Source organism: Capra hircus, chromosome 15 (genome assembly GCF_001704415.2).
Source record: "Capra hircus breed San Clemente chromosome 15, ASM170441v1, whole genome shotgun sequence".
In the NCBI taxonomy this organism is placed as follows: domain Eukaryota; kingdom Metazoa; phylum Chordata; class Mammalia; order Artiodactyla; family Bovidae; genus Capra; species Capra hircus.
This window is the reverse complement of record NC_030822.1, coordinates 29,645,369-29,664,198: the sequence shown is the minus strand read 5'-3', so window position 1 is coordinate 29,664,198 and position 18,830 is coordinate 29,645,369. Positions and strand designations below refer to the sequence as shown.

The 18,830-nt window shown below is 40.0% G+C and overlaps 1 protein-coding gene across 3 annotated transcripts in view; it reads left to right on the top strand.

Moving 5' to 3' along the window:
- The window catches only part of PAAF1 (proteasomal ATPase associated factor 1), a 40,835-nt gene extending 22,364 nt beyond the window's left edge, over window positions 1-18,471 (top strand). For 2 of the 3 annotated variants that reach the window (XM_018059363.1, XM_018059362.1), the window contains 6 exons: window positions 3,049-3,243; window positions 6,945-7,036; window positions 8,389-8,504; window positions 10,040-10,122; window positions 15,077-15,159; window positions 17,233-18,471. In XM_018059363.1, the coding sequence (XP_017914852.1) occupies window positions 3,049-3,243; window positions 6,945-7,036; window positions 8,389-8,504; window positions 10,040-10,122; window positions 15,077-15,159; window positions 17,233-17,310 (647 nt within the window). In that variant the 3' untranslated portion in view covers window positions 17,311-18,471. Of the gene's footprint in view, window positions 1-3,048; window positions 3,244-6,944; window positions 7,037-8,388; window positions 8,505-10,039; window positions 10,123-15,076; window positions 15,160-17,232 lie in introns of those variants that run through there. The other variant, XM_018059364.1, reaches the window with a different exon arrangement.

Sequence of the window (18,830 nt, the reverse complement as noted above, 5' to 3'; positions counted from 1 at the left end):
GTTCGTAGTGATACTCTCTAAGACCCACTTGACTTCACATTCCAGGATGTTTGGCTCTAGGTGAATGATCATGCCATCGTGATTATCTGGGTCATGAAGCTCTTTTTTGTACAGTTCTTCTGTGTATTCTTGCCACCTCTTCTTATTTATTTATTCATTTATTTATTTATTCAGGCATAGTTTAATCTTATTTCCCAGACTTTGGCTAGGATGTTTATATGTCAGTCAGCTGAATCTTTTCTTGAATGCAGTTTTTTTTCTTCTTGGTTTATATGTTGAAGACTGGTTTGATAACTAAAGCCTTGGTAGCTCTGTTACGTCGTTAAGTGTGGCGTCTCCTCTTACAAAGGCATTCCTACTCCTTTTATAGCTTTTTCTTAAAGTCATTCCTCACAGATTCCTGCTCCTATAAGGCTTCTCTTTCTTTTATTCCTCCTACCTAAGAGTGAAGAAACCCACACTAGATGCCCCTATGTTGTGACCTCTAATAATATCACCCCTATATTATTAGAGAGGGGGTGATAGTTTTCCACTCTACTTTTCATAAAAAGGGAAAACCTCCAACCTCTTTACTGAGCATTAGTTGAAATTTGTACACAGTTATACCATTCACAGCTCCCTAGCCACAGTAGCATCCTCCTTGGGTACATATTTTTCATAACTATTTTCTCTTTAAAGTTTGTATCACTTCCATGGAACTCAATATTTTTAAATAATGGTTGGAACTTTCCAATAAGGATATAAATCTTTGATTTCTTGGGAAGAGCTGAAGGCCCTCCCTTTTGTTCCTATTGGTGATTCTTCATGATTGTTAAAAAGTTTAAAATCCTTTTCTAGCTAGAATGCTGTGTTATGGAAAAAGAGTGGAAAGGTGAATTTTCTAAAGTTAAGGTACTTTACAATGACAAAATATGTTATAAATAACTGTAAAATAGCAATAAGACATGTTGCCTCCTTAAATCTACTTCTGAGGGAAAGGCTGCTTTTAAAAGCTTATCTATTTGGCCCTTATCCAATTGATATATAATTATGAGGATTGGATTTTATTTTTTCAACAACTATAACCAGCTACATAGGTTGTATTTAATTTTTATTTTAAATTGGATATATTTGGAAACTTACCCTGTGACTTAGGTCCTACCTGAGTTGTCTCTAATCATATTTTCTCAAACAGCCCCCAGACTGGCTACTTTTTCAATTTGTGGCATTTTTTTAAATGCATCTTTTTCTGGAAAAGGCTTTCAGAGTAAAATTTCCAGTAGGACTTGAGGCCTTTTGTTAACCGCATGGGTCATCCATCTCTCGTGCCTTATGTTGAGTTTTTGTCAAGGTTTGTATATCTGAAGTCGTCTCATCTTGAGAGAAATAGGAACAAGCCAAAGAGCATGTGTTTACTTCAGTAACCTTTGGTCAGGTACTTATCACTCAACCTGCAAGTGTTTATTGGGCACCTATAATAGGATAATTACATGGGTTTTAATAAAGCAAGTATCAGCCCTGCCTATATCACCATAGGGTCAGATTCCCTTTCTACTCCGCAGTCCTGTGTTACCACACGTGTCCCTGAATTGTAGCTCTTTATGTCCATGACTGTCTCAACCTTTTTATGCTATGTGCTCCTGAGGCCAGGGATCATAGCAAACAGATAACAGGTAACAAGGGCTTTGAAAATTATAAAATCTGTGGACATTTTGGATCTTATAACACTCTGGATCTTGTTTGATCTCTTTTAGCAGGCAGTCCCCTGTCACGGTATGATGCAAGGGCCCAGGAGGTGTATATACGCAGCTTCCTGCTGGGTTCCTGTAATAACACTACTCTGGCAAAAGTGGAGCATTGGCTCACACTATCGCTTTGCAAACAGGTGAGGTAGAAGCTCAGCTTCCCTTTGACTGTGCTGATGCCTTCCTGGTGAAAGTGGGGCACCAACTTGCATCACCTCAACTTTACACCACTTCCTTGCCTCCCCTTGGGCCTGTAAGATCTGTTCCCTGTGGACTGACACCAAGGGAGGGGTGGGGATAGTGGAGTGTTACTTCCTGCTCCCTCAGGAAAGATGACCTCTTTCCCCCATGGGTGAGAGTAGAGGCTCAGTTCCCTACTGACAGTACCCTGTTGGACCTGCTCAGCATCCCTGGGTGGGGAAAATTGGAATTCTGTCTCCTGCTTCTTTGCAGGGGTGGGATAGAAGATCACTCCCTGTTCAGCCCCAGTGAAACTCTAAGCGGGGGAGGTAGCAGTTTTTCTTTTGCTGTTTGAGGAAGATGGATATTGCCAAAATGTTTTCTATTCTGTTAGGCCACCCTTTTCTCAGTCTTCTACCTAGAAGCAACAGACTTTCCTTGGAGTTGTTTGGTTTTTGTTTTTTGCTATTATTATTAATTTGTGCCTTTAAAAAAATAATCAGTTCTTTGTTAGAGGCTTCAGCAGTGTCCTGTCTAGGATATATGGGAGGCAGTAAGGAAATGCAGGGAAACTCATTTCCCTGTTGTTCTTCAAGTCCTGGGGTCCCTAGGTGAACTGCCTTCTTACATCTTTCAACTGAGCTTGCTTGTTGTCTTATGTCCAGGTTTTTTCAGTTTTAAGGGAAGGACCTGGGAGGAATGGAGCTATTTGATCTTGGGCAGATGAGAAGTCCCATTCTTTTTTTTTAAAGAGAGACTGACCCTTTCAATTACTTCTCAATGGAAGCAGCAGGAGCTTTTAAGACAGTAATTTTCATACTGAACTGCCTAAAATGACTTCTTAACTTTTGTTTTTAAAAAACATGTTTTGAAGCCAAAACCAAAAAAAACCCTGGAAAACCACGGTTCTAGAACATGCCACTAAAAATTAAATCCAAACCTCCTTTTTCCATGTCTGTTTCTCATAGCTAGTCTTTGAACTATTGGGAAACAGGGACTCTGTTGAAAGTACCCAGCATGTAGTACATATCCAGTACTCATTTGTAAAGAAATAGTCATTTATGCAGATCCATGCATGTACTCTGCCCTTTAATTCCTTTACTGTCTACTCCTTCTTACAGTCTTTTCTTTTTTCTCTCGCCAGGTATCCTGGATACAGCCATTGTTGATCGGGGAAAGAATGTGGTATCTGGTTCTCGCGATGGGACAGCACGACTTTGGGATTGTGGGCGCTCAGCCTGCCTGGGAGTCCTTGCAGACTGTGGTTCTTCCATCAATGGAGTGGCTGTGGGTGCTGCTGACAACTCGATAAACCTCGGCTCCCCTGAGCAGATGCCCAGTGAGTTGATGACAGTATATGAATTGTTTCTTTAGGTTCCTTCAGTGTTTGCCTTAGTTTCTCCTTTTCTTCCTCCTCCTCTCCTGCTCTGTAGGTATTTCTGTTTTCATCGTGACTAATATTTATTGCATATCTACTACGTTTGTGTTGCTTTGAATTTACAAAGGAAGTATATGTCATGGTTACTACATTTGAGTAAATACAGTTTAATTTAACGGTTGAGGCTAATGCCTGTAAAATAGAGATCAGTGCAGTTTTAGCTAAAATAATGATTCACTGAATGCAAGTAAAATAGTTTTTGTTTTTTTTTTTTTTTTTAAGGAGAGTATTTTAGGTTAGTATAGATGAGAAAGGAGTCACAAAAGAAGTTGACTTGAACCTTGCAGGATGGATTCAAGTTGAACTGGGAAAGATGGGAGAATGAGACCTAGGGCAGGAGTAGAGGTAGTCAGTTCACATTAAAAAACAGTACGGAGGTAAAATTATCCATTGGGTAAAGGTACGCTTGGCTGGGCCAAAAGTTGGTGTAAGCTTCATAAGGGGAAATAGGTGAGTAGAATGATAGTTTTGGTGAGTCAGAATGATAAAGATCCTAATAAGGCAACTTGTGTTCTTTTCTTATTTTCCTATGATTATAACATATTTGCTTCTCTGATGGAAACAGGACTGTTTTTCCTCCCAGTATCTCTGCCTCTAGAGCAGTTGCTGCTGCTGCTGCTAAGTCGCTTCAGTCGTGGCCGACTCTGTGCGACCCATAGAGGGTAGCGCACCAGGCTCCCCCGTCCCTGGGATTCTCCAGGCAAGAACACTGGAGTGGGTTGCCATTTCTTTCTCCAATGCATGAAAGTGAAACGTGAAAGTGAAGTCGCTCAGTTGTGTCCGACTCTCAGCGACTCCATGGACTGCAGCCTACCAGGCTCCTCCGTCCATGGGATTCTCCAGGCAAGAGTACTGGAGTGGGGTGCCATTGCTTTCTCTAGAGCAGTTAGGTCCACATGAAATTGAGGAGAAAGTACAGAGTTCTAGTATACCCTCTGCCCCGACAAAGGCACACCCTTCCTTATTATTGGCATCCGCCACAGAGTGGTAAATTTGTCACGTTGATAGACCTGTACTGATACATCATTAACACTCAAAGTTCAAGGTTGACATTGGGATTCACTCTTGATGTTGTATATTCTGTGGGTTTGGACAAATGTACAATGTCATGTATCTGTCATTATAGTATCATGCAGAAATTTCACTATCTGAAAAATTGTCTTTGCTCCACCAGTTTGTTCCTTTCTCTCCTATAACCCTTGGCAACCACTGATATTTTTTTTGTCTTCATAGTGTTGCCTTTTCCAGAATTTTGAAATCATAAACTATGTAGCCTTTTCAGATTGGCTTCTTTCACTTAGTAATATGCATTTAAGTTTCCTCTGGGTCTTTTTGTACCTTGATAGCTCATTTCTTTTAAGCATTGAACAGTATTTTAAGCATTGAACAGTATTCCATTGTCTGAATGTACCTCAGTTTATTCATCCATTCATATACTGAAGGATATCTTAGTTGTTTCCAAGTTTGGACAATTATGAATAAAACTGCTCTAAGTATTCCTCTGTATGTTTGGGTTAATTTTGCCCATCATTATAGACAGTATTCTCATTCTCTTAAACTTCCCATATAGATGCACTATGGTCCAAGAACTAAAACTGTTACGACTACCAGCCTGGCCCCTCTTTGGGGATTAATGGATTGTGAAAGGAAATCCAAGAGACAGGAACTGAGTAGCCATGGAATGTGCATGTGCTAAGTTGCTTCAGTCATGTCCAACTCTTTGCCACCCTGTAGACTGTAGCCCACCAGGCTCCTCTGGCCAAGGGATTTTCCAGGCAAGAATACTGGAATGGGTTGCTATTTCATTCTCCAGGGGAGATTCCTGACCCAGGGATCAAACCTGTGTCTCTGTGTCTCATGCATTGGCAGGCAGGTTCTTTACAACTAGCGCCACAGTGGATTAATAGGAAAAGTCTGTTCCCCAAAGTGTGATGCATGTGCAGCTAGTGGTAAACAAGATCATTTCAGGTAGTACTCATTTTTAAGTTATATATTAATACATACACATCTTACTTCAAACCTAAGATTTCACAGGTATTACTTAAAATAAGGTTGAGTTTTTTAAAATCAGTTGGTTTAAAGTAATTTAAATGAAGGTATTCTTGTTTTGTTTATTTCCTCCCTTCCTAGTTATTCTTCAGCCTGTCCTAGTTGGGTTTGTGCCCCAGCTACTTAACTGGCAGCAACTCTTGTCAAGGTCACTGGCGACTCCATGTTGTGTAATCCAGTGTTACTTCTCTGTGGTTATCTTTCCAAATTCTCAGTAGGTTGCAGCATAGGACACTCTTCTTTTCAGGACCCTGCTCTTTCTTGGCTTCTGTAATACCACACGACACTGCTTTTCTTTAGAGCTCATTGGCCACTGCTTCTTAGTCTCCTTTTGTATGTTTCCTTTGACCTTTAAATATTGGAGGGCCCTCAGCCCTGCAGGTACTCTCTTAGGTGATCTTATCATTTCCATGACTTTCAATATTGTATTTAAGCTGGTGATTTCCAAAAAATATCTAAAGCATAGACCTTTTACTTACATTTTAGACTATTTAAATGTCTAGTAGACAGCTTGAACTTATTGTATGGAGCATTTGATTCTTTCCAACCCCAAATCTGTTTTTTCCCATCTCAGTTAATGACACCACCATCTCCTTGCTTAAGCCCAAAGCCTAAGATTCATTGAAGATCCACCGCCACCTTTCCTCTTGTCCCACATCAGCAAAGTCTGTCATCTCTACCTTCAGAATGTTTCTTATTTTTCCACCTCATCCTCTCCCTCCAGGTCTCTCTTCTTCCCCAGCATCCTGATTCAGTCTGCCGGTACCTGTTGCCTGCTCTGTTTTGTAATCCATTCTCATAGGAATCATCACGCTCATTTAAAAAGCATAAGTCCAAAAAAAAAAAAGCATAAGTCCAGGGCTTCCCGGGTGGCTCACTGGTGAAGAATCCACCTGCCAATGCAGGAGACACAGGTTTGATCCCTGGTCCGGGAAGATCCCACGTGCCATGGAACTAAGCCCATGCACAGCTACTGAGCCTGTGCTCCACAGCAAGACAAGCCACCACAGAGAAGCCCACGTACCGCAATGAGATGATGGCCCTGCTTGCCAGAACTAGAGAAGAAGCCCACGCAGCAACAAAGACCAGCACAGCCAAAAATAAATGAAATTACTTTTTAAAAAATGTAAACTGAGCTGTATTACTCTCCTGTGTCCCTCCTCTCCTCCAGCAGCCTCTGTTTATATTGTTACATATGTTTGGCCCTACTTTGTTTAGCATTGTACTCTGTACATTGTTCCAAGTATGGTATCTTTCCATATTACAAAGGACTTGATAACCATAATATTTTAAAATTGGGTTTATTGAGGTGTATTTTACATATAGTAAAAGTCACTTTTTTTAAATCACACCGTTCTGTGAGTTTTGACAAATATGTACAGTCATATAAACAATACCAATGTCAAGATATAGAACATAATAAATGTTTTTTAAAACTATTAAGTGAGTGACTAGCAGAGTATTTCAGTAAACAGCTGTCAATAGCTATGCTTTCTGAGTACTGCCAGCTAATCATCCTAGTCCATTATTGACATAGCTCATCTGTCATGCAGGTGAACGAGAGGTTGGAACAGAGTCGAAAATGTTGCTGTTGGCCCGAGAAGATAAGAAACTTCAGTGCTTGGGACTGCAGAGCAGGCAGCCGGCAAGTGGTTCCTCTAAGACCTTTGAACACTGGGGCAACCTGGGTCACACTGATTCTTGGAAAGCTGTTTTGAAAACATTTCTAATTTCTCTGTATGTTCACCTTTTGCGGAAGCTGCATGTGTGAAAGGCAGTACAGTATAGTAATTGAGAGCATGTGGTATGGAATAAGGGCAACATTTAAATCCCAGCTCTTCCTAATGGCTATGACATTGGACTCATTACTTAACCTCTGTGAGCCTGTTTCCTCATCACTAAACTTGTCATAGTAGGACTTACATGTGGGGTTATGTGATCATATTAAATGGCCTACTGCTTTGTGACCGTTATTAGGTCACTTTCCCGCTGGCCCTTAGTGTGCTACATGTAAAATGATGAGGTTCTATCTATTTTCTTCCTCCTCTAAGGTAATGTGGAGATTTTTTGAGTAAAGGTCTTATGCATTCAGGGCTCTCAGTTAATGAGACCAGAATGTCTCTTATAGAAGAATGGGGTTTTCTTCCTTCATTTCCTGGGATTTTGCCAAGCAGGCCATGCTCTTAATTAAACTTGGAGTTCCTTGAGATTAGATTGATTAAATTTCTTTCCAGTTGCTGTCATCATCACCCAGACAACATTAATGATTTGGTTTGGCCACAGACTTTGTATTTTAATTTTATCTCATTACTTCATTGTGCTGGTGATGTTTCCATTTTCAAAGTTTATTCTGGGAGCATCACTGTTTTTGCTCATACTGCCTTTGCACTCTGAATTTCCATGCTGGCTTTCATTTCCAAAGGGAAGTCAGAGGGTTTTGTTTGTTTTGTTTGTTTGTTTGTTTTTTTTTTTTAGAACATTCAAACTTTACTCTTTGAACTAATAGTAAGAAATAAAAATATAATCGTTTTTTATTTTCTTAAGTACATGGGTAAATTGTGATTTCTTACATTGCCACATTAAGTGTGTTTTCAAAAGATTGTCACCAGTGTCTTGAAGCAAAACTTAAATGTGTGAATTGCAAGTGTTTAGCAAATGGAAGGTTGTGCTGAAAACAGGGAAAAAACCATTTTTGGTGTTGAGGATCCCATGAGACAATGTGTTGAAGGGAAATAGTGTGAAAACTGCTGCCTTAGACTATGATATTATGATATTCTGTAACCTGCTTAAGTCGTCAGCCAGCCTCAGGTTCCTGAAATCCTGGGAGTGCTTCCCCCTCAGTTGTTGATGAATACTTAGTTTAGATCAGAAGTTCTTAAAAGAAGAAGAAAGAAATTCTACACTAAAAATAGTGAAATTCTTCTTTTCTTGGTGCCTGTTTATTCCTGGAAACAAATGAATCTTTAAACAGCATCTTTGTCTCCTACTTGTTCCCAGCTCTTCCTTTTTATTGGCTCAGATGCCTTCAACTGCTGCACTTTTCTCTCTGGCTTCTTGCTATTGGCTGGGACTCAGGATGGAAACATTTATCAGCTGGATGTAAGGAGTCCAAGGTGAGTCACCATTCATTTGCATGATGCAGGTCTTCTGCAGAGTGGAAATTTTTATTGGCTTTCACAGTGATTGAATCTGGCATATAGATGGCTGTTGAATCAAGGGTATATTTTTCCATTTATAAAGGCTTTCCAGTGTGAATTGTCTGATTGTTCTTATTATTCCTGGAATCACATTGAAAGGTAATTTGATTCATACTGTCATGATTCCTTTGTAAATTAAGCTTAAATAATGAACTAACATCTCACAATAATTATATAAAACCTTTAATTTTAAGGACCTTAATAGTTTTCTTCATGGTGTTACATCTGGGTTGGGCTGAGATTGATCATTTATAGTTCAAGAAAGCCAGCTCTGATTCTTTATTTGGCTGTGATCATAACCTATCTTATATAGGCTTTGTCCTGGTCTTACAGATATCCAGAAAGAATCTATTACCTGTTTGTCCCAGGACTTAACATTTTCTACTGTCACTTTCTGCTTCCTTCCTCTGTTCAACTGATACTTATTGAATGGCTCCTGTAGGCATTAGGCTTTGTTCAGGACACCAAACAACAGAAATAAAAGATAAAGACTCTGCCTTTGAGGCATTTGGAGTCTAATAATAAAGATGGACAAGTAAAAGACTGTTAAGACACAGTGTGATCGGTGATCTCAAGAATTTGAGGAAGCACCGAGAAGGAGAGAAAAGAAAGTGAGACTGCTCTGAGGAAATGCAGCTTTAATCGATCTTGTCTAGAAAGTTACCAAGTAAAGAAAAGAAGGACCTGGCTTAGGTAGAATAGCATATAGACAAGCATGAAGGCCTGTGAAAGTATGGCACTGTAAGGTATCTCTGAGTAGTTTGACAGGACAAGTATATACCCTGCCAGTGGAGTAGTGATGAGAAGTGATGCCAGACAGGAAAACTGGAATTTGCTTAGAAAGGACTTATATACCATCCCAAGGAGTTTGGACTTTATTCCAAGAGCAGTGAAAAAATTTCACTTAAAGAGTGACTAGTGTATACCTTTTCTTCCATAGTTTAAGTTACTTTATTTTTGTACTTGTTTTTGCTTCCATAGAGATAGGGAATCTGATCACTGTTATAAAGTCTCATAATTATAAAAATTATAAAATCATCAATTATAAAAATTGATTCTGATCTTTCTGTTTGATTTTACAGAGTCCTAACAATTTTAATATATCACAGCTGACTTAATTCTGTCTATAAAGAGATTAACATATTGTTAACATTGTTATCTTAAACCCTTGTCAGACTTCCCCTAGAAACTGGAAATATCAGTGGTTACTTAGTTTATTCAGCTCATTAAGATATTTAGAGACATGTTTAGATTCCCTCCAAGGTGGTTTTGAATGGACTACTTTGATCTACTATCTAAGGATCCTACCAGGAAAGAAACCATATGAATGTTTAATCTCTGTCCACATTTGTCCAGTGTGCTGTTATGCAGTTAGTACTGTAGGTTGAATATAGTCAAGTATTGCTATTTAAGGGAAAGAGTAAAATCGCTCCATTTATTCTGTATCCTAGGACTCCAGTACAAGTCATCCACAGATCAGGAGCACCAGTTATGTCTCTGCTGAGTTTCAGAGACGGATTCATTGCTAGCCAAGGTGGGTCCAGGGGCCAATTGAGGGAGGTGGCTCTATATCATTCAGTGAAACATAGATTTAATTCTTGGTCTGTGGCAGGGCTAGGGGCATCATCCTCCATGATTCTTTGGCATATTGTGCTTTTTCATATAACGTTTAACACCCTATTTGTAATTATCTGTGCCCCTTCCAATCTAAGCTCCTTGAGTGCGCTGTGCCTTATCACGTTACCCCCAGCATTTTAGTTCAGTGTCTACCATGTAACTGGTGCTCAATAAACATTGTCAGAATAAATATACTGGCTCTTACTACAAATAATTGAGAATTCAGTTAACAAATCAGTTACGGTCTCTGCTCTAAAGGAGCTCATAGTAAGGCAGACAGACACGTGGACATGTGCTTGAATACAGTTTGATAAGTACTGCAGCAGAATACTGTATGGGAATGTGGGGAACAGCTAACTTGAGTGGTAGGAGTACTGCAGGCATGTCTTTGTGGACTTGTTGGCTTGTTTTAGTCGCTAAGTTTTGTCTGACTCTTTGCGACTCCATGTACTGTAGTCCGCCAGGCTCCTCTGTCCTGGGATTTCCCAGGCAAGAATACTGGAATGAGTTGCCATTTCCTTCCCCAGGGGATCTTCCTCACCCAGGGATTGAACCACATCTCCTACATTGGCAAGCAGGTTCTTTACCACTGAGTGACCTGGGAAGCTCCTTCATGGACTAAGCGACATGTAATCCAGTGACTATTTTACCAACTGGAAATGTAAAAATGCACATTGATGGCTAAAGCTGTAGTGTGTTCAGAGTCATAGATGAGTGAAAGGGAGCAGAAAGAAGGGATCTGTCCTTTATTAGGTGCCTACCTACCATGCAGTAGGTACTGTGTTTGACGCTTTACAAAGACAGTCTGGGTAAAGTGAGTGAGTACCTTGGTGTAAGCAGTACAAAATATTTGGGAGTTTGGGAGTGGGGTTGGGAGAAATGCATAGAAGAAGGTGTCCATTAAGGGACACTGAATCCTCATAGGAATGATTTAGGTGAGGAGGACTGGCCTATAGGCCTGGAGGGACCATCTTACCTTAATACTTCAGTGTATCAGTTAGGATGTTTTTGGCTATTAGTAGCAGAAGACTCAACTGAAAATGGCTTCAATAACTCAGAAAATGTAGTACTTCGTTTACAAGAAATCCAGATTTATGGTGGTGGCTCCAGATTATATTAATTTAGTGATTTGAAAACAAATTCAGTGGAGAAAATAAGAAAATTTGACAGCTAACTCAGTGTGGTATCCTGGATTGTATCCAGGATGTTTAAAGACTGGTAAAATCCAAAAAAGTATTGAGTTAAAAAAAATAAAGCTTTAAGAAGCAGAGAAGAAATAAAATCAAGAATGCAGCTTTTCTCTGTTTTTTGGCACTCTCCTCCTTAGCATACTGGCTTTTGTCCTCAGGCTTATTCCCTCAAGGTTACAGTGCAGGATAGCTGCAGCAAATCTTATCTTCACATAACATGCATATTGTTATCCTTTTTAAGAATGAGAAACATTTCCTCAGGAGCAACCCAGCAGATTTACTAATCTCCTACGTCATTGATCAGAATTATGTAATATATGCCGTGCCCAGAAGACCTAAATAGACATTTCTCCAAAGAAGATATACAGATGGCCCACAGGCACATGAAAAGATGCTCAGCAATGCCAGTATTGGAGAAATGCAAATCAAACCCACAATGAAGTATCATTTCACACCAGTCAGAAAGTCTACAAAGAATAAATGCTGAAGAGGGTGTTTAGAAAATGGAACCCTCCTACACTGTTAGTGGGAATCTAAATTGGTACAGCCACCATGGAAAACAGTATGATGGTTCCTTAAAAAAACTGCAAATAGAGTTGCCATATGATCCAGCAATCCTACTCACTCCTGGATATATATATAGAAAAGACAAAAACTCTATTTTTTGTCTAGGGCACTCTAGTGCCCCCATGTTCATAACAGCAATATTTGTAATAGCCAAGATGTAAAAACAACCCATGTCCATCAGCAGGTGACTTGCTTAAGAAGATGTCGTGTTGGACGTCTTTGGTGGCCCAGTGGATAGGAAAACACAGGTTTGATCTCTGATCTGGGAAGATTCCACATGCTCCAGAGCAGCTAAGCCTGTACACCCCAGCTTCTGAGCCTGTGCTCTTGAGCCCATGTGCCGCAACTACTGAGCCTGCATGCTGCAAATACTGAAGCCCCTATGCCTGGAACTTGTGCTCCATGACAAGAAAAACCACCACAATGAGAAGCCTGAGCAAAAAACCACCACAATGAGAAGCCTGAGCACTGCAATGAAGAGTAGCCCCCACTCACTGCAATTCAAGAAAGCCTGCATGCAGCAATGAAGACCTAGTGAATAGGTCTTCGTTTATTTATTTGTTAATTTATGTTTATATAAAAATGGCAGTTGTGTATGGTTTAATCTAATCATCATATGATCTTTGGTGAACCAGTTCACTTTTCTAAGTCTCTGCTTAGAGATAGGTACTCGACATAAAGTAGATATTCTGTAAGTGATAGTTTCTTCTTACTCTTGTAACTAACCCTTGCCCTTGTGAAGTGAAAGTTGCTCAGTTGTTTCTGACTCTTTGCCACCCCATGGAATTCTTTAGGCTAGAATACTGGAGTGGGTAACCATTCCCTTCTACAGGGGATCTTCCCAACCCAGGGATGGAATCCAGATCTCCTGCATTGCAGGCAGATTCTTTACCAACTGAGCTATCAGGGAAGCCCTGCTTGTAACCCTGCCCTGTGCCCTCCTAAAAAAGTGTTTCTGATCATCATGATCCAGTGGCGGAGCACACACTCACCAAAATTAGAATTATGGTGTAGGGAAAAATATGTATGTGGAAGTGGCAGAGCAATAGTAAGTGTTACAAGAGGTCGACGGGAGAAAGGGTTTACTATATGGGGTGGTTAGAGATGGCTTCCTAGACAGAATGGGAATGAAGCTTGGGCTTGGGCTTATCAAGTAGGTTTGTGTGTGGAAACTTGAATGCAGAGGAGGAGCTATAGTAATTGCACTTTCTTACCTCCCTGTACCTCTAAAATATAAGGATTCTTTTTTGGAAAAGATTATTTTTAATAATGAGAATGCAGGAAAGAAGAAGATCCTCTGTATACTGCTGGGTACAGTCAGTTCATTTCAGTTCAGTCACTCAGTCGTGTCCGACTCTTTGCAACCCCATGAACCACAGCACACCAGGTTTCCCTGTCCATCACCAACTCCTGGAGTCCACCCAGACCCGTGTCCATCAAGTCGATGATGCCATCCAACCATCTCATCCTCTGTCATCCCTCTCTCCTTCTGCCCTCAGTCTTTCCCAGCATCAGGGTCTTTTCAAATGAGTCAGCTCTCCACATCAGGTGGCCAAAGTATTGGAGTTTCAGCTTCAACATCAGTCCTTCCAATGAACACCTAGGACTGATCTCCTTTAGGATGGACTGTCTGGATCTCCTTGCAGTCCAAGGGACTCTCAAGAGTCTTCTCCAACACCACAGTTCAAATGCATCAATTCTTTGGCGCTCAGCTTTCTTTATAGTCCAACTCTCACATCCATACATGACCACTGGAGTTGGCAAAGTAATGTCTCTGCTTTTTAATATGCTGTCTAGGTTGGTCATAATTTTCCTTCCAAGGAGTAAGCGTCTTTTAATTTCATGGCTGCAGTCACCATCTGCAGTGTTTTCGAGTCCAGAAAAATAAAGTCAGCCACTGTTTCCCCATTATCTGCCATGAAGTGATGGGACTGGATGCCATGATCTTCGTTTTCTGAATGTTGAGCTTTAAGCCAACTTTTTCACTCTCCTCTTTCACTTTCATCGAGAGGCTCTTTAGTTCTTCTTCACTTTCTGCCATAAGGGTGGTGTCATCTGCATATCTGAGGTTATTGATATTTCTCCCAGCAATCTTGATTCAGGTTTATGCTACCTCCAGCCCAATGTTTCTCATGATGTACTCTGCATAGAAGTTAAATAAGCAGGGTGACAATATACAGCCTTGATGTACTCTTTTTCCTATTTGGAACCAGTGTGTTGTTCCATGTCCAGTTCTAACTGTTGCTTCTTGACCTGCATACATGTTTCTCAAGAGGCAGGTCAGGTGGTCTGGTATCGCCATCTCTTTCAGAATTTTCCAGTATAGATTGATTAACAGATAAAATTGATTAAACATATATAATTTTGGAAAGTGGTTTTTCAAATTTTAAATGTTTGAAATGGTTAATATCTTTTGATTCTTCTCCAGAGTTCTATACAAAGTCATAATATTAATATAGAAAAAACTTTATGCATAAAGATATTCTTCTATGTAATGTGCTCTCAACCATATAAAATAAAAATTTATACAGAAAAGGTTAGAAAAATACATTAAACTGTGAATAGTATTTATCTTTGAGTGGTAGATATGAATAAGTTTTTAAACTTCTATGTCTTTATTTTTCTTTTTAATTTTTCTGGATACCATGCCATTCAGCACTCAGGAGCTTAGTTCCCTGACCAGCGATTGAACCCACATCCCCTGCATTGGAATGCAGATTCTTAACCACTGGATCACCAAGGAAGTCCCTGGGAGCATAGTTGTCTTAAAGAAAACATTTATATAGGGAAATTCCCTGTTAAAAATCATTGTCTAGGATAAGTTTGCAAATACTTGTAAAAGTCTGTAGTTGCTTGCTCTGTGCTCTTGGCAGTTATTGCTAATCAAAGACAACTCTTCCCATTGAGCGTGCATGTGGCCTTCAAATCCTCTTGAGCCCAGCATTTTAGGGAGTCACTATAGGACCTCATATCTGGCCCACCATGATTCCTGTCTGCCACTCTGGGTCTTAAGACAATTTTCTTTAGGCTAGTGATGTACAGAAATAAAATATTGAGGGTAACTTTGCATGCAACTTTCTCTTTAGTTATCTAAGTTTTCTTTCTGTCTTTTAGGTGATGGAAGCTGTTTCATTGTCCAGCAAGACTTAGACTATGTGATTGAGCTCACTGGGGCTGACTGTGATCCTGTGTACAAGGTACAGACCTGAGAAAAACCAGGCCTGGGTGATTTTCACCTGGGACCCAGGGCTTTGGAGGGAACTGAATCCAGAAACTTTGTGATTACTAGGGGTAATACCGTACTTAGGAGTGGGACAGAAAGAAATAATTGAGTCAGAGTGTCTTCATCATTTACTGGCTCTAGAAACTGAAAAGGTCACTTTACTTCCTCAGTCTGTCAGTTTATCTGTAAAATGAGTATAACAGTGAAATAATGCATATGAAAACTGTAATCTGTAAACATTACTTTTATTGTTGTTGTTATTATTTAAGTTCAAGACTGATTTGATTAGAGTGTGTTATTGGAGAAGACTCTTGAGAGTCCCTTGAACTGCAAGGAGATCCAACCAGTCCATCCTAAAGGAAATCAGTCCTGAATATTCATTGGGAGGACTGATGTTGAAGCTGAAACTCCAATACTTTGGCCACCTGGTGTGAAGAGCTGACTCATTTGAAAAGACCCTGATGCTGGGAAAGATCGAGGGCAGGAAGAGAAGGGGACAACAGAGGATGAGATGGTTGGATGGCATCACCAACTCAATGGACATGAGTTTGAGTAAACTCCGGGAGTTGGTGATGGACAGGGAGGTCTGGTGTGCTGCAGTCTATGGGGTCACAAAGAGTTGGACACGACTGAGTAACTGAACTGAACTGAACTGAAGAAAAAGAAAAATGAAAGGGGAAATAATGTTTGTTGACCAGTCATTGTTCTAGCTGTTTTACATATCAGATTTAATAGTTATCATAGCTTGAGGTATAGATATTATTATTCCTATTATTTTCTTATATTAAAAAAAATTTATAATTTATGCACATGTATAAAAATTCAAAACAGTGCATAACTGTGCAGACTTAAAAGTCTGCTTTAAGACTTCTGGTTCCACTGTTTCCTAAAGTAACTAGCATTAATAGTTGTGTATCTTCTAAGACTGTTTTTGGAGAATTTATACTTAGACCTTTGTTTATGTAGTTATGTAAATAATATAGTTTTATCTTTATACATAATTGGGATCATTCTGTTACGTATTGCTGTATGACTTGGGTTATTTTACTTAACATTTTAGACCTCTTTCCAGACAAATGCTTATAGATATACTTCATTTTATAAAATTCCTGCATAGTGTTCTATATTGTGAATTAACACATCATTTTCATTTTATAAATGAAGAAACGGGACCAAAGGGGTTGAGAAGGCTGCCCTAGGTCATGCAGCTACATATTGGCACACCTGTGATTAAAGCTAATTCCAGAATTCATGCTGTTTGCATTAAATTAATGGTTCTTAATCTCCTTTGTCTCAGACTGCTTTGAGAATTTGATGAAATCCTTCTCAGTAAAAAAAGGCACATATTGAGAACTTCTTTGCATATAATTTTATGAGGTTCGTGGATACCCAGGCCTTCCTTTTTTTTCCTTCCTCCCCTGAAGGCTTCCAAGTATAATTTAATAACAGATGTAAGGGACCAACTTAATTTTAGCTGCACCCCCTCTTTATTCCTAAACTCTCTATTCCTAAGCTCTGTCAAAGGCGATTTTAGGGTTTAATGTGACACCGCCCTCTTCTGGAGGAGGCAGTGTTGTTGTCAGTTCCTAAGTCGAGTCTGACTCTTTTTGACCCTGTTGACTGTAGAACCCATGGATTGTAGCATACCAGGCTCCCCTGTTCTCCACCATCTCCCGGAGTTTGCTCAAACTCAAGTCCATAGAATCGGTGATGCTATCTAACCAGCTCATCCTCTCCCACCCTCTTCTACCCAGGCTTTTCTGTAGACCATATTCTCCCCTGTGCAGACCCCTCTGCTCTAAACCATGCACAGCACTAGTGCGTTTTCTCTCCAGTTGGCCACTCAGTTTCTCTGTTCTGTACCCATGAGCTCCCGTGATTCTGGTCAGCTATTTTTAAAATATATAACATGGATGTAATTCTTGTCTTTGGAGTCAGTAAATCTTCTGACTCCCTTGTACTAGTAGGGGTCAATGACAAGACTCTTATGGTTTTGAAGTGGAAGAATCCCAGGCTTCCTTTGAGCTGTGCACTCTTTGTGTTCCAGGTAGCCACATGGGAGAAGCAGATCTACACATGTTGTCGAGATGGTCTTGTGCGACGCTATCAGCTCTCAGACCTCTGACCCCGTCAGTCAATGAAAAAGATCGACTCTGATCAACAGTGAGCAGGAACATCATCAGGGACCATGGAAGGACCATGAGTGACCTTTGTTGTATTGGGTACCCTTTGGAAACAATAGAAAGTCAGCTGCTTTGGCCCATGTGGAGCTGTCATTCCATGACAAGACGCACTTTGAACTGAGTAAGAAGCTCACATGTGCTCGCTGCATTTGTCCCAACTTCTCCCTTAAACTCAGCCTGGCAACATAGGGCAAGGAAATGGATGCTTATAGTGTGATTCCACACCGATTGTGTTCAGGGTTTACAAGGACTGGAGGACTACAACCTGTTCTCTGCAGGAAATAAAGAGAATATGGAGGAGTCTGAATTTGAGAAAATTTGTTAAATATTCTTGCTCTAGCAAAAAGTCAGTCACAGTAATGGGATTCCTTTCTCAGGCACTTCCTATCAGCCTGGCTATAGGGAAGGGCTAGTTGACAGTAGCAGTAAGTATCCCATGTGTAACCTGGGAAAGATTCTTATACAGGAAGAGTAGTAACCACCATCCCAGTTTTCCTTAGATTAAGGGGTTTTCTGCTACATGGGACTTTCTGTCCTGGGCAAACTGATATGATTGGTCAGCCTTTATACAGGTGATGAAGTTGAGTCATATCTTTGTAAAGGTGACAGCTGTCAAAGTGTGGTTCTTAGAATAGCTGTATCAGATCACCCAGGAACTTGTTAGAAATTCTGGGAACTGCCTCCCCTTTTCAAACTTAAATCAGAAATCCTATGAATGGGGCCCACAGTCAATATTTTAACTATTTCCAGGTGATTCTAATTCCTGATAAAATATGAGAGATAAAAAGAGATGGTGAAGGGCAGTTTAGTCATAGATGGAACTCAGTGCTCGTGGATGAGGCTGAAGAGGTTGACAGGGTCCAAATAGTGAAGGGGCTTAAATGCCAGGTAAGGAGCTTGAGCTTCACTCGGTTGGCATTGGGGAACCACAGATTAAGCAAGGGTACAACATGGTCACTTCTTTTTTTCCCTAAACATAAAAATAAAAATGGAATCATAATTATATATATTCCATGGTTTATTTTCACTTAGTGTCTCTGAGTTCTTTCCATCTCAATACAGTTGGACTTTCCTCATTCTTTTTAATAAAAAGTGTAGATTTCCTTGGCAGTCCAGTGGTTAAGACTCTGCACTTCTGCTGCAAGGGGGCATGGGTTTGTTCCCTGGTTGGGGAAATGAGATCCTGGATACTGTGCCAGCGCAACCAAAAAAAGAAAAAAAAAGACTGCTAGTAAGACTCAAAGAGATCTAGTGATTAGCCAAGGGTCATGCAGAGTAGGAACTTGAACGTAGTTGAACTTTAAATCCTATATTTTCCTTCTGATTGCTTTTGCCTAAACCAAATTGAAAATAAAATACTGTAATTCAATGAATATCTACTGGATATCTACTCTGTTCTAGTTACTGTATTTAGATACTTAATCCTCATAACACTCTTAAAAAGGAAATGGTATTATTCCTA